Source organism: Emys orbicularis, chromosome 3 (genome assembly GCF_028017835.1).
Source record: "Emys orbicularis isolate rEmyOrb1 chromosome 3, rEmyOrb1.hap1, whole genome shotgun sequence".
Lineage (NCBI taxonomy): Eukaryota > Metazoa > Chordata > Testudines > Emydidae > Emys > Emys orbicularis.
The window spans coordinates 38,144,847-38,168,712 of NC_088685.1; the positions used below are offsets into that span (position 1 = coordinate 38,144,847).

The 23,866-nt window shown below is 42.9% G+C and overlaps 1 protein-coding gene across 1 annotated transcript in view; it reads left to right on the top strand.

The window, feature by feature from the left end:
* Positions 1-23,866, top strand: part of EIPR1 (EARP complex and GARP complex interacting protein 1) — a 159,139-nt gene that overhangs the window by 62,715 nt on the left and 72,558 nt on the right. The window contains exon 4 of the mRNA XM_065402278.1: positions 17,979-18,135. Coding sequence (XP_065258350.1) covers positions 17,979-18,135 — 157 coding nt within the window. The remainder of the gene's footprint in view (positions 1-17,978; positions 18,136-23,866) is intronic.

Below are 23,866 nucleotides of genomic sequence, written 5' to 3' on the forward strand. Positions count from 1 at the left end.
AATCTGACTTTTCATTTGGTGCAGAGACCTCTGTTTGACCAGATGTATTTCATCCTTCTGAAAGTGGTGTTTGCTTTTCCTAATCTTGAATGAATATCTGTATTGCAGCTACCTTCAAATAGCAAAACTCTTCTGAGTTCTTTTCCATCCAGGTACACCTTTGCATCTGTTGTCCAGTTTCCTACCTTCAGAATCTGGGTTTGAAAGTTGCATTGAAAGTAAATGCAGTATATTACTGAGTCCCAAAAAAGCAAACCAAAAAATGTGCTCCATAGATGTACCTGTAGATCTCCAAAGTAAGGCATATCACAAAGAAAAGGGGCATGTTCAGGGCATAGGCTCAGAAAGTACTCATATGCGGTCACTGAAAAAACTGTTGATCTGGAGTGTAAAATTCACCAGTGTGCAGGAAGTGTAATGTGACTCTGATAGTCAACCAGCTAGCTGCTGCCTCTGTGCTGGTTCTGTCACTCAATTCTCTGTAATGTGACTATTAAATCTGTCTCTCCTTTGTGTCCCATCCAAATATCCTTTTGGCCACATTCTGTTTGGAACATGATCTCTGGTTTGCTGTCCAATGTGTGTGGTTTTTATTTTTAATTTCATCATATGTCAGTATTCATAGTACAAATATGGAAGTGGATTGTCCAGAGATCTAAAACATAATGGCTGTATTGGTATGATATAATTGTGAATTTATTATGAGTAGTGGTTACCTGTGATCTGCCTGTAAATAATGAGAACCCTGCAATTTATATAGTTTCTGCTACACGTTGAAGCAATGAGCCAGCTGCTAATCATGGAGAATGACCTGTGTATGGACATGTCTGGGTTGGATTGTACTATATCTGGCAACTGTGTTTATCTCCGAACCACGCCTGTTGTCAAACAGGCTTATACACATGCTTCCATCAGGATTTACAATAAGCTGCTGTACTACACACACAGGAGCAGAGTGGAAGTGTATCTTCAAAAGCAAACATTTGGTCTTAGTATCTGAAAAGCTGTAAGCATCTGAAGTATTTGCAATGGTTACATTTCATTAAACTGATTCTGGAATTTTTTTAAATACAAGAAATAGCTACACATACAGGAATGAAAACTTGCATTCTTGTGTTTTGAATAGGGTTTTAAAATTGTTAATTTAATATTAAGACAGAATAAGGAAGTATTTTACGTCTTGCGATTGTAATAAGACATTAATTTGTAGAGGCAATATAGTTTATTTTCTTATGAGCAAACTATAAAGACTACAAAAGTATTATTTAGAATAAAGCATAATTGAAAAAAAAATTCTTTTGAATTTCTCCATTTTATTCAAGGGGGGGAAAGGATGTTTATATTCATTAATAAAGGAGAGTGATAAATCTGTTTGTCAATGCAAAGAATGAGGTTTCTGAAAACTAGCTGTTTGTTCCTGTCATACAGAGAGCATTAATGGGCACCAGCTGGGCTCTAGCTATAGCAGCTACACCACTTCAGCTTTGCACAGCAAGAGCCGCTGTGGCAATGGTGCAGAAGTGCCTCCTGTGCAGATTTAGGAAGTATACACTTCAGTTGTTGTTCCCTGGGCAACAGAATAACTGCAGCCCAGCTGGCTCTGCACCACCTGAGCTGATCAAAGAGCAAACCCTGTCAGGCAGTGAAACTTCAGCTCCTCCAGCTCCAGTGTGAATATCTGCAGGCAATGATGTAGGAAGTATTGTCAATTGGGTTTCAAGGTTAAACACGGGGGAATGAAATGAAATGACAGGAAAGATTAGACTGAGAATACAATTCTTACATACGTCTACTGTATACAGTTATTAATTACAGAAACGTATTACAATACATCTTATATACTAATATAGACCTAGAAAAATATATTTTCCCTTTTTAAATTGTCTTGAAACAAAAGGCTAGAAATAGCTGGCTTACTGTATTCTCCTGGAAAAGGGGAAGTGATCATGGACAGCTTATTGTATGCGTTTAGTCAAGAATGATATAGGTTTAAATCTATAGTTGTATAAAATTATATAATTAGGGAGGTCTCAGCAGATAGAACTAGTCTGCATGTAAATGCTGTAAGTTCATGTCAGAAGTCAAGATTGCAATTGATGTACAGTATATATCAGAGCACACTTCTGTGGCAATGTGGATTTTATTCAGCAAGGGGCGCCAGAAGAATAAAAAGTAGATGATTGGAACAGCTGTGAATTGTAATGCTAGCTGACAAGTCCCTACGTAATTGTGATCTAAATCCAGTTGAGTCTTTGCAGGATCTTTTTCTTTTTGTAGTACTCTCTTGTGTGTACATTTAATTTATTCCTAGGTTTTCTCTTTTATATTATGGCAGCACCTACTGGTGTCAATTTGGTCAAGGGTTTGTCAGTGCTTTCACATTTTAAAATCCTGTTTTCAAGAGGTTTTTTTATAAACTTTGCCATTAGAATTTTACTCCAGTCTGGAAACTGCAATTTAAAAAAAGAAATATTGGAACAGCTTAGTCAACCCTTCTTAATGTTTTTCCCTTATTTTTGTTCTTTGTTCACTGCTTGTTTCTTCACACAGACCTTCCAATGTGCTTCAACTCTGACCTGTAGGGACCATGTGTAAGGTTAAGGGACTTGTTGAGTCTCTGCACTTGTGCAGGCCCGGGCTTCTCTGTTGGGACTGTAAACAAAGGATTTCAATTAGTGCCAATTCTCATGGTGGTTTTTAATGATAGGCTCCCTAGTCTTTTACCAGTCCTCTGAGTCATCCTTGGGTCTAGCACAAGGGTCTCAAATATGTGGCCCGCGGAGTTATTTTCTGTGTCCCGCCATAGGCACCGACTCCACCGGCAGCTTTCCCCCCCCCCCTCCATCCGCTCCTGAGCACCGCGTCCCCGCTCCTCCGCCTACCTCCCAGCGCTTCCCGCCGCCAAACAGCTGTTTGGCAGTGCTTAGGACTTTCCAGGAGGGAGTGGGGAGGAGTGAGGACACGGCACGCTCAGGGGAGGAGACGGAGAAGAGGTGTGGCTGGGGATTTGGAGAAGGGGGTGGAATAGGGGCAGGGCGGGGACTTTGAGGAAGGGGTTGGAATGGAGGCGGGGAAGGGGTAGGAAGAGGTGGGGCAGGGGTGGGTCCTCATGGAAGGGGTGGAGTGAGGGGGGGCCGGGGGGCAGACGGGGGGCTTTAACCGAAGTAATTCTAAAAGTAAATGCATGTTTTGTCGTTTGAGTGAGGTGCATTACTGAGTGCTTCTATTTTACTAAAATCCCTCTTCGCATTACAGTTTTAAAAAAGTTAATACATTGACCTTTAATAGCATACTATATTACTCTTCATTTTTTTTCATTTTTGACTATACTTTTGTATCATTGTATGAAAAGGTTTCAGTGATGCGGCCCTTGGGCCAATGTACTAGTCCTCATGTGGCCATCGTGATGATTTGAGTTTGAGATCCCTGGTCTAGCATATCTGAATTATGGAAGTGCCCCCACAGTAATTTTGAAATATAATTTTTGTATGTGCAGAACACACAAAATAAAGTTCTACTTTGAGTGCTTTCTCATGTCGATTCTATGCTAGGTGTGCGTGCACCACATGCACAGTTGCCAGGGTTTTTTTCCCTTAGTGGAATCTGTAGGGCTGGCTCTAGTGCCCCCTGGAGCCCTGCATCTATGCACCGGTATAAGGGGTACCGCCAGTTCCTCACCCTCTCAGTTCCTTCTTACCACCCATGACGGTTGCTGAAACGGCTTCTTGCTCTTGCAAGGCTTTCTTTCTCTACTGGATTAGTCTTATATATAGCCAATTGTCCCATTCTGAAGGGACATGTCCCAGGGACTCCGGGCTTCAAGCCGTGCTCCACCTGTGGCAAACCTATGCGAGTGAGCAACCCGCTTTCAGCCTGTCTGAAATGCCTTGGGGAAGCTCATGTCAAAGACAAGTATTAGGTTTTCAGGGGATTCAAAAAGACAGACACATTCACCTGAAGGCTCTGCTAATGGAAGCATCCCTTAGACTGGCTTCGGAGCTGTCCTGCTCCAAATCAACGCCGAGTACTTTGTCCTCAGTACAAAGTGTGCCACCGGCACCATGCTCTTCTCAGCACCATTTGCCATCCTCGGTGCTGAAGAAGAGGCATAATAAACAACACGCAGAGAGAGGACGCTCGCCGGTGCCGAAGAGGGACACAAGGGGAGAGGTGATGAGACCTGTGCTGGGTCACTTGTCATCCCCAGAGCTGCAGTCAGCTCCAGCAACCCTGCTGAGGGCACTGAGCCCAATTTGTGACTTCCGACTCCTGGGAAGGGTCGTGGTCCCTCGTGTCTCCAGGCACCCTCGACTCTGGAGGCTTTCCAGACTGCAAAGTACTTGCTGTCCCTCCTGGTACTGCTCACTCCCCCAAGCACCTGCTCCCACCAAGTTCACAGGGGTAGAGGGGCGTGTAGAGCTCATTGGGGTTGCATGGCCCTGCTGCAACAGTCCCCAGCCCAGCACCAGTCACCAGCTCCCCAGCACCGCCTGGAGGCAGAACCAGGTACAGCTCTGCCTTGGTCTCTGGACGAAGAGTCATCGTCTGAGTCTGAAGTTGAGTTGGTAGTGCTACAGAAGAGGTACCGGTTACTGGAATATGCATCAGACTTCGGCGCTGCACCAGAGCATTGGCCAGTGCAGTGGCACTGTTGGAACCCCGTGGAGGTTCCCCCCAGTACCAGGGCCCTTGTTCCAGCGGTTGTACTTGGTGGTATCTGAGAGGCATACTGTGGCACTATCCCATCCGGAACCAGATGCCGATTACAGCACTGAGGTCGCCGAGGTGGGACAGGCTGAGGACCAGCCCCTCCTGTAGCAGTAGCCGCCTCATCGTCATCCCTGGACGAGGTGGTACCAGGCCTTTCCAACCCCCAGCCATCGGATGATTTTAGGGCTCATTGAGAGCTCCTGAAGTGGGTCACCATGAACCTTGGGCCGGAAGTGGAGGAACTGAAAGAGTCCACCCACAGCCTAATTGACATCTTGGCTCTTGTGGCCCCCTCTAAAGTGGGGGTAAGTTAAAACCCTCTGGCAAACCCATCTAAAAGGGTGGAGAAGAAGTACTATGTGCCTGCAATGGGATTTTAGTAATTATACTCCCATCCCCCTCCTGAGTCTCTGGTGGTGTTGGCAGCAAACAAAAGGGACAGGCAGGGGCAGCCCATGCCACACTGAAAAATAAAGAGACCAAGAGACTGGATTTCTTTGGGAGGCAGCCTACAGCTCTGCATATCAAACCAACAGGCCCTGCTGGGGAACTATGACTTTAATTTGTGGGACTCTGTGACGGGTTGGGTCACAGAAACCTCCTTGGGACTGCCACCTGATATGCTGAGACTATCTCTGAACCTGTTTTCCCTGGCAGCTTGGGACTTCAGTACCCTGTCTTGTTGAGCCAGACACGCCAGTCTGCTTCAAACACAGACCCAGGTCTGAACCACGTCCCGCACAAGCTGCAGGCTTAACTGAAAACAGCTTAAGAAGTGCTTCTGTCTCTAGCACCCAGACACTCAGTTCCCAATGGGGTCCAAACCCCAAATAAATCCGTTTTACTGTGTATAAAGCTTATATAGGGTAAACTCATAAATTGTTCGCCCTCTATAACACTGATAGAGAGAGATGCACAGCTATTTGCTCCCCCAGGAATTAATTACTTGCTCTGGGTCAATTAATAAGCAAAAAGTGATTTTATTAAATATAAAAAGTAGGATTTAAGTGGTTCCAAATAGTAACAGACAGAATAACGCAAGCAAAATAAAACACAAACACACAAGTCTAAGCCTAATACAGTAGGAAACTAAATGCAGGTAAATCTCACCCTCAGAGATGTTCCAGTAAGCTTCTTTGACAGACTAGACTTCTTCCTAGTCTGGGTCCAGCAATCACTCACACCCCCATAGTTACTGTCCTTTGTTCCAGTTTCTTTCAGGCATCACTTTGGGGTGGAGAGGCTATCTTTTAAGCTAGCTGAAGACAAAAATGGAGGGGTTTCCAGGGCCTTATATAATCTTTCTCTTGTGGGTGGAAACCCCTTTGTTCTCCTGTGTAAAATCCCCTCAACAAGATGGAGTTTGCAGTCACCTGGGCAGGTCACATGTCTATGAATGCTTCAGCTTTTTGCAGGCCAACGCCATTGTTTACAAGTTAGTTTGAAAGTTCCCAGGGAAGCTCAGATGTGGATTGGCGTCTCCCAAAGTCCATTGTTAGTTAAGTACTCCCAGTTACTTGAATAACACCTTGACACTGTTGACCAAATCTGTCTTATGTGCCCTACAGCAAACACTTTAAATACAAGCATAGAGCCAACGCTCATATCTTCAAATAGGAAAATGATACATTCATACAAATAGGATGAATATATTCAGTAGATCATAACCTTTGCAAAGATATGTTACATGGCATATCTAACATAAAACATATTCCAGTTATGTCATATTTACACTTATAAGCATATTTCTATAAAGCATTATGGGGTGCAACGTCACAGACTCAATGACCAATTTCAGAAACTCCTTGCCACAGGAATCTAAGCAGGAGTTTGCTGCCATCCTGGAGGGAAGGCAAGACTGGTCAGAGCCTCTCTCCAGGCAGCCTTGGATGCAGCCGACTTGGCAGCCAGAACAGTGGCAACTGTGGTCACGATGAGGTGATGTTCGTGGCTCCAGTCGTCGGGCCTTTCCCACAAGGTGCAGCAGTTGGTCCAGGACCTTCCTTTCAAGGGCAATGCGCTGCTCTCTGAACAGAGGGATGCCAAGCTGCATGGCCTGAAAGATTCAAGGGCAAGGCTACATTCTCTGGGCCATGCCTATGGCCTCCAGGAAACATTTCTGGCCACAACTGCCTCCCAGGTTCTCAGGGTCTCACAGGCACAAACCCTATAGAAAGAAGGGGGAAGGGCTATAAACACTGGCAGCCCTTGCCTTCTGCCTCCGCCTCTCAGTCAGGCTTGGGTAGATACCCTGGTGGGTCTATGCAGGTCTTTTAATGGTGTGCCCAAGGACTGCATACCTAGATCCATCCCCCCTTTTATTTTTGGACTGCTTGTTTCCCTTCCAGACTACGTGGTCCCACATAGCGTTGGACCTTTGGGTGCTCAGTACTGTGTCAACTGGATATACCCTGCAGTTTCTGTGCATCACTCCCTTCCACCGCACAAACCCGTCCCTCTTCAGGGACCCTTTTCATAAGCAACTTCTCGCCCAGGAGATGTAAGCCCCAGTGCGTGTGGGACCCATGGAGGAAGTTCCTCAAGATTTGAGAGGGAATGGGTTTTGCTCTCGATATTTCATAATTCCAAAGGCCAAAGGGGGCCTCAGGCCCATCCTGGACTCGTCGCCTCAACAAATATCTCAAGAAGTTGAAGTTACGCATGGTCTCTTTGGCCTCCATCATTCCCTCCCTGGGTCCAGGAGACTGGTATGCCACCCTTGACTTAAAGGATGCGTATTTCCACATTTCCATCTTCCGTGGGCACTGATTTCTGGTGGGCCAACTCCACTACCAGCTCACCTCACTGCCCTTCAGACTATCAGCAGCTCCAAGGGTTTTTATGAAGTGTATGGTGGTGGTTGCAGCTTACCTGAGATGTTGGGGCATCCAAATCTACTGTGACAAAGTTCCTCCTCTATCTTGGTGGGTCCTGCGCTTATTGGCGTATTTTCTTGCCTCAGAGATTCACCATGTGGGTTGGGGAACAGCCCAGCGACCTTCCCCTCTGGAAGAACCCACAGTCCAGGTCAATTGGGAGGTTTGGGGGGAACCCGGGCCCGCCCTCTACTCCAGGTTCCAGCCCAGGGCCCTGTGGACTGCAGCTGTCTATAGTGCCTCCTGTAACAGCTGCATGACAGCTACAACTCCCTGGGCTACTTCCCCATGGCCTCCTCCAAACACCTTCCTTATTCTCACCACAGGACCTTCCTCCTGGTGTCTGATAATGCTTGTGCTCCTCAGTCCTCCAGCAGCACACCCTCTCACTCTTAGCTCCTTGGGCCTCTTGCTCCCAGCTCCTCACACTCTCACCACAAACTGAAGTGAGCTCCTTTTAAAACCCAGGTGCCCTGATTAGCCTGCCTTAATTGATTCTAGCAGCTTCTTCTTAATTGGCTCCAGGTGTCCTAATTAGCCTGCCTGCCTTAACTGGTTCTAGCAGGTTCCTGATTACTCTAGTGCAGCCCCTGCTCTGGTCACTCAGGGAACAGAAAACTACTCATCCAGTGACCAGTATTTTTGCCCTCTACCAGACTCCTGTACCCCATTGGTCTGGGTCTGTCACACTACCCATACCTTGATTAGCTACTCAAGGGCCGTTCGCAGGCTCAGGTGCAGCACTGCATTGACATAGTAAGGGCCACCTGTTGAGAGCTGGGCCTGCTAATAAATGAGCAGAAATCAACCCTAGTTCTGTTACAGAGAATAGAATTTATAGGGGCAGTACTCGATTCCAAACTATGTCGGAGCTAATCGCCTGAGTCAGGACCATCAGCTCACGACCGATCGGGTATACCTCAAGTCACTAGTCCACATGGCAGTGTGTACTTGCATGGCGCAGTACGCGCGGCTGCATTTCAGACCCCTGCAGCTGTGGCTGGCGTCAGTTTACGTCCCGTGCAGGCACCACCTGGACTTGACTCTCACGATCCCGTCAACTGTTTTGGCATCATTGACTTGGATAGATCCTGAGTCGGTGTTGAATGGGCTTCCCTTCACTGCCCCATACCTGTCAGTGACTCTAGTCTTGGACACTTCAGACTTGGGCTGGGGAGTCGGCAGTCTCAGAACACAAGGCCTCTGGTCCCAAGAAGAACTCTCCCTGCACTTAAATGTCAGGGAACTCAGGGCAAAATGCTTGGCCTGCCAGGTGTTCCTTCCCTCTCTGTCAGACAAGGTAATGCAGGTCTTGACAGACAACACAGCTTCGATGTTCTACATGAATAAGCAAGGGGAAGCTTGTTCCTGTGTCAAGAGACACTCTGACTGTGGGACTTCTGTGTGAAGCACACGATTCACTTGGAGGTATCACACCTCCCGGGAGACTGGAATGCGTTGGCAGATCACCTAAGCAGGCCTTTTTCCTCTCACCATGAGTGGTCCCTTCACCCAGAGGTAGTCAATGCTATCTTCCAGAAGTGGGGTACTCCCCTGGTGGACCTGTTCGCCACCAGACAGAACAGGAAATGCCAACAGTTCTGCTTCATGCGCGGGCTCAGCAAGGGCTCCCTGTTCAATGTTTTCCTGCTCTCATGATGGAGGGGCTGTTGTGTACGCTTTTCCACTGATACTCTTGGTTCACAAAGTCCTTCTAACGATCAAGAAGGACAAGGGGAAGGTTATTTTGATAGCCCCGGCGTGGACATGCAAGAATTGGTTTGGCACACTCCTGGCCTCTCGGTAACAACCTTACTTATAGCTCCCACTGCGCACAGACTTGATCTCGCAGAACCAAGGCCAGTTGCTCCACCCGAACCTCGCCTCCCTGTACCTGATAGTGTGGCTACTGCATGGTTGAACCCAGAGGAGCGAGCCTGCGTGGAGCAGGTCAAGAAAATCTTGCTAGGTAGCAGAAAACCCTCCACAAGGGTGGCCTACTTGGCTAAGTGGAGGCGTTTCACTTGGGCCTCCTAACGGAATCCTTCCCCCTTTCGATCATCCCTGCAGTCCATCTACAAAGGGTAGAAGGACAGGTCAGGTCATGGAATGAACATGAGCAACACATCTTGAACAACAGTTCTGGAAGGTTAGTAACCATTTTTTTCTTAACTGGATTTCTTTCTGTCTCTAGCTACTTTCGTGGGGGCGGGCCACGGGAGAGAATGGGGTGGAGGGAGGAAGGAAGATGGTGTGAGAGAGAAATTTAAAAATTAAAGCTGTTAAGTTCAGAAAGTCACCTATGGTTCGAACACCAGTGAGTGTAGGTTTTTTTTCTTATTATATAAGAAGAGAACTCTAATTCAGTATGCTTATTATCCACATTGGTGTGCTGGACTACAGCTGCTTCTAATGGATCTATTCTGATTTACCATGTCAGTCATTTAAATATGAAATAGTTTCTCAGTATATCCATTGAAATTATATGCTGTGTCCCTTTTTTAAAGCTGCTGTTTATCAAGGAAGATATTTTTTTTCCAGAAAGTCTCCAAATACAAATTTACTTAATACCCGATGACTCAACTTGTTGCAGTTTTCAGTATATACTTTATTTAAAAAGCCCCCAAAACAAACAAACACAAACAAACAAACAAACCCATTTCTATGTAGTGATTGTAAATGGCTCTCTTTCAACCATTACTGTCCAGTCTGTAAACTTGTGGACCTGATGGTATTTGCTTACATATTAGGGAAGAATAATTCCCTCAACTGCAGGAATTACTGGGTGAAACTCTTTGGCCTTTGTCTTTGGCCTTGAGGTCAAACTAGGTCAGTGATTTTTCAACCTTTTTTCATTTGCGGACATAAAACAAATCAGACTACTGAAAGGGGTACAGTAGTCTGGAAAGGTTGAGAGCCACTGGATTACTGTATGTAACCTGTACTGTAAAGCAGGAGCAGCAGCAGACTAGTAGCTAAGATTACACATATGTTTCTCCATTAACTCTTATCATTATAACTTTCTGAAGTGTTCACCTTTTAGACTCAATTTTTTCTTTCAGCCTTGACCTCTTCTCAAAGGGAAATACTTTGAGTTGGAACAAATATTATTCAACTGTTTTGGAGTCCAAGAGGGAGCATGTTTGGGGTGAGAAAATAGGTTACTTCACATGTTTACAACACATTCTTGTAACTTCTTTTTGAGCAGCTGTTGTGGTGGAAAATTGAAATATCATGGAAATAGCCCTCATTGAGAAGTGCTTTTGAGTACTCCACTGAAAATTGGTATTGATTTAACTGAATTGTGACCCACTGAAAATTGCATTCTGTGCATGCCAGTATATTTTGCACGGAGTTTTCTCACTCTACTTGTAAAGTGTGCAGCTAAACGCTGTATGTGTGCACTTAGGTAATATAGATTTGCAGAGAAAAATGTATACAAGGTGTACAGTGAGTGAGACAAGGGACCAGCCTTGTAAGATGAGCAGGGAATGTGGCAAAGGTTCAGTAGAAGTCCTTGCCTCATTTACTGAGGTTTTGGTAAGGTAAGAGTTTCAGACCTCTTTTTAAGTTTTACTGAGGGACTCTAATCTACAAACTTCTTAAGGTGAGCAGGAGAGTAGTTTCTTTTGAGTGTACCTCATAAGGTTCATGAAGATAGGTGTTCCAATGGTGTCTAGTCAAAGAGAATGTCAGCAGGTTGTGTTAGTGTAAAAACAAACAGTAGAAGTCACTATAGCCATATATTTACACATGGGCTACCACCAATGGAGATGAAAAATCCTTTAATGTAGATGTGGTGTGGCCTAAGGAAGGCTTAGTGGCTGCTTGGAAAGAAATTAATATACTGTGTGGCTGATGATTAAGTGGCTTAAAAGAAAGAACCTTAAAGGTCCAATGCAATAGCCTTGTATGTTTGTATTTTTTATCTAAATATCAGTAATAACTCCTGTATTCATTTAAATGTCCACTTTTTGTTTTGTACTTTTCTAAAAATAAAAATATTGAAAATTAAATTACATAGTTTTAGAAAGAAAAGATTTTCTGGTTTAAGTCAAATATATTAGAAATTATTATTTAACTGTGTAACACGATGAGTATAAAGTTACAGAAAAAATGTTTGATATTGTATCTGAAAGATAGTATGTGAGAAGGTGGTAAAAAGCTATTTGCATGTCACAACTGGGGAGAGTTAATATTGTAGCAGAGATCTCCAAAGGGAATGCCATAGGTTGGTATCTTGCATAATGAAATATACATTTCTATTTGCATGTAGGTGCAAGACAAATTCAAGGGCTAAAGTGATACTGTTCAATAGTAGTAAGAATGGAAAATTTAAAATTATTAAAGTAATGAGAGACTTCCAAAGTAATCTGGGCGTGAAACGTATGGATGTATGGCCAGTTCTGCAAGTACTGTACAGTTACTGATCCCCTTGTTGTATATCCATTGAGAATGTAGCCGTGGGAGCCTTGTTCATATGTAGATGGAGCTATTTTATACTGAGTCTCCTGTAGATCTGTAGCTGCTGATTATTTGATTTGAGGAGTTATGACCCACAATAAAACTTTACTCCATCTGTAATAACGGGTTGACACTTTACAATCTATTCCAGGACTTCCTGGCTCTTTTACCAGAGAGAAAAGTATCTGTTTTTAAATACCTTATATAAAAGGGAAATTTAACTTGGGTTTAGACTAGGCATACCTAAAATGACTTCAGTGTTTGGCCATGAGAATTCCATTTTGGTTTCACACCTCTGGGAATGAATTGTTAGCTGTATATAAGCACATTAAAATGAGTGTAAGGGAAGATGAAAGGTGCTCTGAATTAAGTTCTTCTGCACCAGTGAAATCAGCGAAACATCTAATTTCAGCATACCTTCAAAATTTAAAAATAGAACTGGTAAGGCTTGCAAGGAACATACAGTTCTTGAGAATAGACCACAGTATGAGAGCTTGACACTGGCCCATCAGTTTCCATGAGCATTTCCAATTCCAGCTATGAATAAAGTCTTTTAAGATTATATGCTTGGGGATTTTGTGCATCTACTATGCAAGCTAGTTGTATAGTCCCAAGAAGACTCCCCCTCTTTGATGCATACTGGATTTCATCCCCTAGCCACTTCCAAATGAAGTGAAGCTGGTGTGCAGTGTTATACCATTTTACACATGAAAATCTGAGCCACCTTTCTGCTTTAGACCTTTTGGTATCTGTTAGGTGCATACAAAAGCATTAGCCTTACAAAGTGAAGAGTTGCCATCCTTTAAATTCAGATTCTTCCATCTCCTTAGCATTGGGGAGACCATTTTTAGTAAATATTAAATTTTAGGAAATACTGTCATTACAGTGAGATTGATGCTTTTTTCCATTATAGAGCGGGGAAGAGGGAGTAATCACAATAGGTCATTTTAAATCTTGATAAATAATGGATAGAAGTTTCTCATTTCAGTTTCTGTAAATTTGGACCAGAGACAGCTAAATAGCTGAACTACTTCCTCATTTAGGTACATCTACACAGCTGGTGGCAGCGAGCCTCCTAGCCCTAATCCGCAGACTTGGGCTTGCTGGGCTCGGGCTCCAGCGCCCGAGATCCAGCCTGAGCCATAACTTCAAAGCACTGTCTCCACAGCCATGTTTAGAGTGCTAGCTCGAGCTTCACTAGCCCAAGTCTGTCATGGGCTGTGAAGGTTGCTGCAACAGGTTGTGTAGATGTACCCATAGTGAACTGGGACAAATGACTTCTTAGCTAGAGGGACCCCTTGTAAGTGTTTGATAGTTTTCATGCTAACATTGGATTATAAAGATATGCACTAATGTAGAAAGCTTAGAACAGTTTAAGATGAAAATCGAATAGTTAAAAAAAATTGCTGCTTCAAGTAAGTACTACAAAATAACAGCCATTAATACAGTAAATCTATCCTGGTCAAATTACATTTCAAAAAGATAAGCCTCTCTTGCATTTTGGGAGAACAAATGGCATCTGATATACATCATATCAAAGTAGATAAACAGCCTCTCAGAAGGGACACTGTATACTGGGCTCCAAGGAATGGCATAGCTAAGTCTGCAAGATGTGGAAGTATGATATATCTTTATGCTTTCACCACCCAATGGAGTCTCCTGTGCATACAATAGTGAGGCACATTTCCTGCTTGGTCTTGACAGCATTTATAGTTACTATAGTTAGATAGAATCTCTGCCCACTTACTGCGCACACTTGAAATTTAAGTGGTTTTCTTTATTGGTGGCTGCAGGTAAAATTTTCAAAAGCACCTAAGTTACTTAGGTGCTTTTGATAACTTTGCCCTGCTTCAAATTCTTCCTCCAGTCTTTAGGTGGCTTTCTTTGCTATTAGCAATTATTTTCCTTTACTCTTCCAAGCATCTGTGTGATGTGCTGGCTTTTGCATTGTCTTGATGAAATCCAAAACTCATGAGACTAGCTTAAGTGGGGCTCCAACTGACAAGTTACACTAGCTTCCTTAGACTCAACATTGCAGAAATACTCAGAGGTTAAAATTAAGATCCCAGATACCTTTTGCGGAGCTTAAAATACTTTCTTTGCTGAGATGAATCGAATAAAATCATATAATAAAATCTTATGCTTCAGGGCGTAAGTTGATCGTCTGCAGGGCTCTTGAAGGAATTTTTCCCTTTGCACAATTGGCCAGGTGTATTCTGGGTTTTTTTGTTTGTATTGTTTTTGTTTTGTTTTGTTTTTGCTATCTTCTAAAGCAGCAGGGTTTGGCTGCAGCTGGAAATACGGCACCAAATGGGGGTGTATTGAGGTGGTAAGGAGAATTCTCTTTCTTAGATGCTTGGCTGATGAGTCTTGCTCACATGTTCAGAGTATGGGTTAACTTCAGAGGGTTCAAATTCGGATCACAATCTCTGCTGGACTCCTCTGTTCCACAGCCAGCATCTCTACTTTGGGTTTCATGGAACAGGAAATTATCAGAGTGCAGTTGTTCTCCACCATGTTTTTCAGTAAATAATAGATAGCGTGAAGGTGCACATGGGCACTGTCTCAGTTAACCAGCTCATTTAGGGTAGACTCTTTTCTGCTTATAGCCATTGCAGTCTGGAGATGATTGCAGCAAAATGTCTGTTTTTTAGACTATACGCTCTTCAGGCAGAGACAAGCCTTTCTGTGTGTATGTTTAGTGCCTAGCACACTTGGGTGCTACTGTAACGCTGACAGATCCCAGTTGTCAGCAAGCAGGATCGAACCTGGGACTGCTGGAGCTTAGTGCATGAGCCTCTACTGCATGAGCTAAAAGCCAACTGGCTGTTAACTAAGGCTGTAGAGCAAACTCATTTAATTCTCTCTAAGTGGTCTTGGTGCTACTAGATGGGCTAGAACACCACACCCAGAAGGTGTGTGGGTTACACTACTATAATATAAATAATAATAGTGGATCATCTAGTAGACTCAGACAAAGAAATGAAGTGAGGTTAAAGAGGGTTTAAATTTGTTAAAGCAAAAAGTGGTGATGTGCTGGGTCTACCTCACCCTTTGATGGGGGGCAGAAGGAGTTTATCATGATCTTTACCTTTAGACAAACTTAGTCATAGGTAGTTTGCCAGAAAAACAAAACAAAAACAAACCAACAACAACAACAACACTTCTACCAAAGACTATACCAAACTCACCACTTTCCCAAATTCCTCCCAAAAGAATCTAGCTGAAAATCACTTGCCATTTTCTCCCCACAGGCACTATGGATCTTAACCCTAGCTAAGACTCTGGAGAGTCTATGTACCATGGCCTCTTCTGAGCGGCTTACACCTTTCATGGTTCTCTGTGCATCTCTCGGTGGTAGTGGGACAGCCTCCAGGTGCTTGCTTTTTTTTTTTTTTTTTTTTTAACAATATGCTTTCTCATAGCTGATACTGAGTACACGAACTTACTGTAAATTTAGCTTAAGTGGATAGTTGTTTTTTCTTTGTATAGTGGAGGTGCTTAGTGTGTTAGGTGCACTGTTTTACCATTTGGTAAGGAAAAATAGCAATATAGAGTTGCTTTTTTTTTTTTTTTGTTCAGTACCAGCATTGAATTGAAGTGGCAAATTTGGTATAGTATTAGGTGAGTTTTAAATATTGATCAATCACTCAGCATGCACTACAATTAGTACAGGTCTGTTTGCATAGCAACAGACGAAAGGGGATTGTCCAACACCGTCGTGATTCCAAATCGCCTCTTCGACCAAATTCATGTACAAATTCTAGTGTATACATTTGCCAGATAACAAGTTCTGAAGTCTGCACAGTAAATTAAGCCTCCCCTTCAGCCCTCCTCCTTTCAAGTGATTATCATCTTCTTCCATTGGTCTTTCCTAATTTCATCCAATTTTTATCTAGTTACTTTTCCTGTATCTCACAGATAACTAAGATTTCTTATTATTTATTATTAATTATTTTGGATTAAATGCTTACCCTCTTTCTGTCCTTGGGGAAGTAGTTCGTATGCCTTATTTATATATTTGCTTCAAACTGCTTTGTAATATGGACTTGTTTGGTTTCTGTATCCATGTTGCTGACATCTTAGTCCAAGATACTGTTTTGTAGTACAGTTGCTCCTGTTTCCTTTCCCTCAATTCTCAAAGTCAGCAGAATCACCTCAGTTCATAGCTCCAGACTAAAACTAGTCATATGTACTCAGAAAGGGAAGTCCCTCGTCTCTCAGTTCCTAATACAAAGCGACTCTTCAAAAGAAAATGTTTGTTTTTTTTAAAGTAACCATTACTTACCCATTGGATTTTCACATAGACCATTTTAATAGGGATTCAATCTTCCCCAAACTGCCCCCCAACCCAAACCCCTACTATTAGTGGTCTCCTCACTATTGCCATCAATGGTAGGATTTTTGTGTGCAGCAGTATCTTGTACTGATCTGCTGTTCCAGGAGTGGGCAAACTACAGCCCACGGGCCGGATCTGGCCAACCAGCCATTTTCATCCGTCTCTAGAGCTCCCACTGGGGAGTGGGATCTGGGACTTACCCCGCTCAGGTGCCCCAGCTGGGGAGCAGGGTCTGGGGCCACTCCCGGAAACAGCAGTATGGCCCTGCTCTGGCTCCTGCTCTGCACACTGCCCCCACCCCAAGCACCACCCCGCAGCACCCATTGGCCGGGAACTGCGGCCAGTGGGAGCTACAGAGGCAGCGCCTGCAGATGGGGCAGCGTGCAGAGCCGCCTGGCCGCAGTTCCGCGTAGGAGCCAGAAGGGGGACATGGCCGCTGCTTCCAGGAGCCGCTCGAGTTAAGTGCAGCCCGGAGCCTGCACCTCTGGCCCCCTCCGGAGCCCCAACCCCCTTCCCGCCCTCCAAACTCCTCTGCCCCAGCCTGGAGCCCCCTCCCGCACCCTGAACTCCTCATTTCTGGCCCCACCCTGGAGCCCGCAGCCCCAACCAGAGCCCTCACCCCCTTCCACACCCCAACCCCAATTTTGTGAGCATTCATGGCCCGTCATACAATTTCTGATTCCCAGATGTGTCCCTTGGGCCAAAAGGTTTGCCCACCCCTGTGCTATTCCCTTGTTGACCTTGAACCAGATTCTCTGTTGCATAGCAATTTGCACCAGTGCAAAGTGGTTGCAAATTATTGCCATTCTGATATAGTAATGCTTACACCCACTTTGCACTAATGCAAATTGCTACACACGGTGCAGGATAATGAAGATGGGCCGCGCAACATTCTTTTCCCTATAGTGCTGATAGACTGCTTTCATAGCTACACCTATATTTTGCTACATCATCATTTTTTTAAAAGGCAAATTTAAACATAAAGGGGTTTAAAGAGCTGTTGCTGCTTTTTTAAAAATAAAAATAAATCCTGTATTTGTCTTTTTTGGAAACTGTGTTTTTACAGCTGGAATTAAAGGGAGGAATTTGAATGCATATATGTTTAGAGGAGAACTCTTTTTGCTAAACAGTCTTTCACAGCAAAGGATGTGACTTAGTGCCATACATGCAAACTGAGGATAACCCAGCAAATCCACATGAAGAAATTTTAAAATTGTGGCTAAACTATTACTGTTAAGGTGCAAACTATACACTTGAGAAGGGGTCATTTTCATTTCTAACATTAATTGAAAGGAACATATGGGGAATGGGGCTTGGAAAATCTGTTTTCCTCAGAACTGAATTTTGGCTTTAAAACATGGAAAAGTGGGTTAAATATATGCTAATTATGAGTTCTGCGGTGAACTGATTGCTGACTTGAGGTCTGTGCCTTTATCTGTGTTGTACGTTCTTTGAATTCAGCTTAATATGATATTTTAAATATTTTAAACAGCAGATGTGCATTGCTTAAAGATTTGCGTAGATGTTGATGCATGTATACAGTATGTCTCCTGTACAATGATCTGTTGACATTATCCTCTGTTGCTTAGCTTCAGACAGTAAAGTCATGACATGTGCGGCTGTTTGGAGGATGCCGAAGGAATTGGAATCAGGCAGTCATGAATCCCCTGATGATTCATCAAGCAACACTCAAACCCTGGAGCTACTCTGTCACCTTGACAACACAGCCCATGGCAATATGGCCTGGTAGGATTCTGCATATTTTATATTCCCAGAAAAAGCCTAAAGCCCTGTGCTGTTAGTTTTGTGCAGATTTATATTGTAGAAACTGGATTACAAACTTTAAAACTATTCTATCTTAAAAAATGGTACAAATTGATTTTTTGGTCCCAGATGTTTCATAGATTAAAAACATGTATTATAGTCCTTGCAAAAAACACATCCTGTAAACGCCTGTGTACTGTTTTGTTGTGTCTTCCCCCCTTTCATACAAGACCTTTGTTGCACACAAACAGGTGCTCTACTTAACATTTTAGCCTTTGTCCAGAACATAATTTTGATATCACATTTTTATCTTTGTTTTTCTGGCCGCATTTTGCTCTATTTGGTATAAATATAAGTAATTTATTGTTTATTGGGGGGAGATTTGATTGTTACATAGTTCCTCTTTATTCTTTTCTGTCAACTAAAAATGTATAATGAGGTCTGGAATATTGCTGTGTGTTATCAGTGTGTTTTCATTATTTGATTGAGAGAGTGAAATTTGCTCACCGTATATTCATGAGCACCTACTTGTGTGAGTATCTATATAGCATGTTTCTGTGCAAGGCAACAGAATGTTGACACTCAACCCATAGGTCATAACAGCATGGTTTGGCATCTGCTATGACTTCTGGGCCATTTTCCACTCTTACACCAGCAAGCAGAGTACTAATTGCAGGAGAACTCTCTGCACTGGCTAATATTGTTTGTGTGTGTGTGTATCAGCCAGAGCATTGAACGAAGGACCATGATCTCAGAGTGTACAGACCCCTTGCACTACCACCACCAAGAAACTTTGAAGATACCACCCAGAAAAGGGTGAATGAGGAGGGAGAGGATGAGACATGGGAATTGAGAGATGTTACATCATATTTACATACATTGAACTGGACATTGCAACATAACACACTTATGCTGTGTCAGGTGTTGCTCTATGACTTTCTTGTGGGAGTCTATTGAAATTGCATCAAAGGAAATAGCACTTTGATTCAACCCTATTTCCTCAAATTCTCCCCTTCTTTTTAGACTTTTTGTAAGACAGGTTTAAAAAGCTCCTGTGCTGCACAGAGGTGAAAGGTAAAAGGTAAAGCTGGAGAATTGCCATCAGCAGATCTCACCTACTGCTGGCTTCCTCCACTCAGAGGACCCAGAGTGGGTTAGTCTCACCTCTATGCCCTTCCCAAGCCACACTAACTCTCTGAAGCTCTACTGCTGCTGTCTTGGGGAGTGTGTTATCCTTTTGTTTGCAATCCTTTGTCTAGCTTTCAAGCCATGTAACAGGCCTTATATCTAAGACAAATATAATTTAAACTTCAAGTTAACATTTTGTGAGGCCCTATAAAAATTGCTTTTCTAATTCTTTTTATATATCTATTAATTTTGCAATTCAATAAAAAATGATCAAGTTTTCAACATGATTTGTTGTTTATAAACCCAACCTATTATTTTTGGTTTGTTTAGTTTATTTTTCTCTAGGCCATATTGTGGAGCCCCCTCACTGGAAACCCAGTGAGACTACTTGAGTGATTAGGTGCTCACTAGGGTGTGCTCACTAGGGTGTGCTCACTGGGGTGTGCATTGGTTCCAGAGTTGTGTCCTTAATCTGTGTGTCTGCCCAGTTATTTTTTAAGGAAGTGCCTGGGTAGTAAACCTGCAAAGTTTGGATTCAGACTTTTTCAGAGTTGGTGTGGGTACTGTTTGAAGCACTGAAGGTGGGCAGGCGTAGGCCTACCCAAAACAAAAGGCCTTCCCCCTCAATTAAGAATGAGGAACCACTGGACCGAGGCATCAAGTGGACAACAAATGAATAAAACAGGATCAGGAGTGACGTCAGAGGGTAATAAAGAGGGATCGGAGGGGGACGGGGACACACCAAGCAGAGAACACCAGACAGCTCCCACTGCTCCTCAAAGGAGTCTCAGGAGTAGGTGGATGCTCTTCAGAGGAAGTCTGCCCAGAGATTTGAGCAGATAAGGGACCGGAATTAGGCCACACAGTCACAGAGCACCCCCACCCCGTTCAGCTTCCTTCTCCTACTGTGATGGATGGCTGACTTGGCCAGCACTAGGAGGAGGTTGATTATGAGGTCTCGTGACTTTGTGGGCCCATGGATGGGGTGTCCTAGGATAAGGAGGTGTGGAAGACAGTGCAGCCAGAATCTCCGTAAGCGGTTCTAGAGAAGCCAGAAGAGGGTCTGCATTCTGATGCACTTTACATAGAAGTATGCCAGGGTCTCCCTCTGGCCACAGAAAGGACAGATGTCAGGGGAGTTCTTGAACCATGCCAGGTACATGCCTGTGCTCATGATTCCGTGAAGGTGCCACCAGCTAGTATCCCAGGAGGGCTGTAGAACCAGAGTGAAGTACAGCCTAGCCCTCCTTAGGTGTCAGCAGGTCCTGCCACTTGGCATCGGGGCGGGACACCAGGGCAAATATATGGATGGTGTGAAGCATGAGTGCATACTGATTGTTTCCTGGGTGTGTTTCAGAGGCAGATTGGCTGGATGGTGTTCAGCCAACTGAGGTTGCGGGACAAGGGCCTGAAGGCAAGGTCTGGAGGGCCAGCTGGTGTGGGTGCAGTCGGGGTTTGGGTGTGGCTTTGGTAATTTGTGTCGGTGCTTTAAATTCAGAATCACTTATAATTAGTTTAGTAAGGATTAAAACTAATAAATAGTACTGTATTTAAAGACCTCCTTCCTTGTAAGAGACTACCCAAAGGTATCCTGAATAATTTTACAATGTTAAATTACCTTTATTAATTGAACACCTCTCTAGATTGACCAGAGACCAACCAGAATTGGGCCAAGATAGAGTAGCATCCTGTCCTGAGAACTCCACTGAAACAAGTATACACAAAGACCTGGTGTATAGGGGACTCTGCTGCATCATTCAAAATATTACTTTTAAGATTTTATTCTGAAACACAAGGCAGTAGTGTGCAGTAAAGTTGTGGGTTTGTTAATTTCATCCACATGTAGGCTAACTGCCAAGCAGAGAGCAATGTGTTGACAAGTGTCTACTTAGATGTTTAAAAATCTGTTTTGTTGTTTAATTCTATATTTGTATTTTAGGTATTTTGTAAAACTAAGTGACTTGCCCCAAATCACCCCAAATAGTCGTGGAAGAACTGGGATTAGAATTTACCTTTAACAACAAGAACATTCTTCCTTCATTTGAAGAAAAACAAAGTATTTAAAAATCATCATGAAAATGCACGAGAAACTTTATAGTCAAATGGGTTACTTACATTAAGGAGGATGATTCTTTGGCTACATAAATGTCATGTTAATCATTCAGATTGCTGGCTGTGGCTGCCTGCACTACCTGGTCAATGTTTCATTCAAAAACACAATCTCCTACTGTTTTAACTAAAGGGCTTATATGCTTTGTAGTCTAGCTATCAGAGGCAATGTGATTACACCCTCTCTGAGCAGTCTGGCACTCCGTCCAAGTTACTTTGGGGGGGAGCGGGGGAAGGGAGTCGTTAACTGAATCATGACAGCTCTTGAAATTACACACTTGAGGTGATAGCAGATTTTAAAAGTTTTTTTCTTTTTTTTTAAGTCAAGTTTTGAAATGAATGGTTGGAATGAAGATTAGAGAGAAGATTGCAATTATCGAATATCTTTATCTGCATTTTATAAGGAAAAGAAAAGGAAAGAGAAAAATTTAAATTTAAAATGTGCTTGTAACATTACTCTTCTATTACCAAACTCCCGTTTTTCACACTGTCCTTTTCTTGCCTATGCTTTCTCCTTTCATTGTTCCCACTGTATCCTGCATCTCAGCTTCTTTTCTCTACAGCTGATTTTCCTATGTTCATTTCCTATTGCCTGGCGAAGGCCTTATAGTTAGAATATTGCCTCTGATATTATTTCTATTTCTAATACGGTGTGTACTAGAAATACTTTGGGGTGCGAGGGGAGAAGGGAATTATTTTCACTGCCAGGATGCTAGGTATTCATTTTATTTCACTTACCGTTCTTTCTTTTAATGACTTTGTTTTAACAAGACGTGACAAGGACACTGGCACATAGATTTTCAAAAATGAAATGAGGTAAAGAAATACAGAATTCGTTTTTGGAACAAACATACATACACACACATCATATAATACACACACTGTAGTGTGTATTTTCTTCTGAGCCAAGACCAAAAAAGAATGCCTAATGTGTGATGACAAAAATTCTAAGATTTCCTTACCTGTCTCTGAGCTTCATGTGTCCTCTGCTCAAAGACTTTTGGAATGTTTTTCTAGTTATATCCTGACAAAACTAACCATGACATCTGTGGACAAAGACATTTGGAGCTCTTCTTGCCATGCGTATTGTCAGTATTTGAATACCACCAACTGCTATTCATCTGCAGTTTACACAAATCTGGACTGCTGCTAAGCTTCAGTGTATCTTGGAGTTAGCAAAATTCTTACTCTGGATATAGCAGACATTTGAATGAGCAGGGAGATGGATATGAACCCTACTTCAGAAAAAACATTTAAGCATGTGTTTATATTTAAACTTGTGTAGTCCTGTAATGTGCTTTGCTAGCTGGAGGCATAAACAACCTACGTCTTTTCCACCTATAACTTCTACAGTTTTATAATAAGTTTCCCCTTTTCTAGTTGCACTTCTTATGTATCAAGCACGTAAGAAAAAATCTGACAACTTAGTCTATTGTGCTTATAGAAATTAGAATACAGTTATTGTTACGCACACCAAGAGTTAGTAACAGAGGGAGGGCTTCTACTCTAAAGAAATAAAGCAGTCTGCTCAGAAACTGAGACCTTTTCATCTCAGGAAATTGTTGATAAAATTATGCTTGCCACCTCTTGGCTTTGAAAGCTGAGTTCACTTTTAAAGAGTTTTCTCAACTTCTCTTTTGAGCCTGTAAGTTGTTTCATAGATTTCAGTGGGATAACTTGCAAGATGAAGGGTTTGCAAGAAGAGGTCCTGTATTTAATTGTTGTTTATTTATATAGTGATATTGTGTGTGGCATTTTAGAGAAATAGATGATAATATCCTGAGGAACTTACAATTGGAGTTAAGATATTGCATGTCAAGAGAAGTTGGACAACATGCTGTGGGAGCAGGAGATGCGAAGGGAAAGGGGAGACAAGCAACAATAGGACTCTGTGATTACTTTGGTTAGTAATATATGCATTGTGAGGGTTTCCTAAAACTTGTTTCTGAATAGCTGGCATTGAGGTGAGACTAGGACTTGTCCTCCCTTTCCTGAAGGCCTATAACTGGATCAGAAAGGGAATTATAGATGTAGGAGTGAGTCCACCTGGAAAAATGCATGATGAAATGAGGATGAGGGAAGTAAGGGAAAGATAGTTAAATGTGCCAGTTAGGTACATGAAGTAGCAAGGGAGAAGTGAAAAGAGAAGTAAGTGGAAGCTGAGCTGTGCAAGACCTTAAAGATGAGTACTGGAAAGTTTGAATTTGATCCAAGAGGCAGAAGACAGCTACTGAAAACATTTGAAAAACGATGATGTTGTCAGAACGGCAGTTAAAGCTATCTTTGATTGCAGATGGATAAGGGGAGGAGTTACTTCTTCGATTAGTTCCCAGGCAATTAACTGAAATGTTGGAACTAAGTATTAGCAGATATAAAAGTAACTAGAGGGAAGCAGCAATTTAAAAAATGCCAGCTGTTTTTGGGTCTCTTGAATATTTAGCGGGAAAAACTTTTAAAATTAGTATTTTCTGAATTT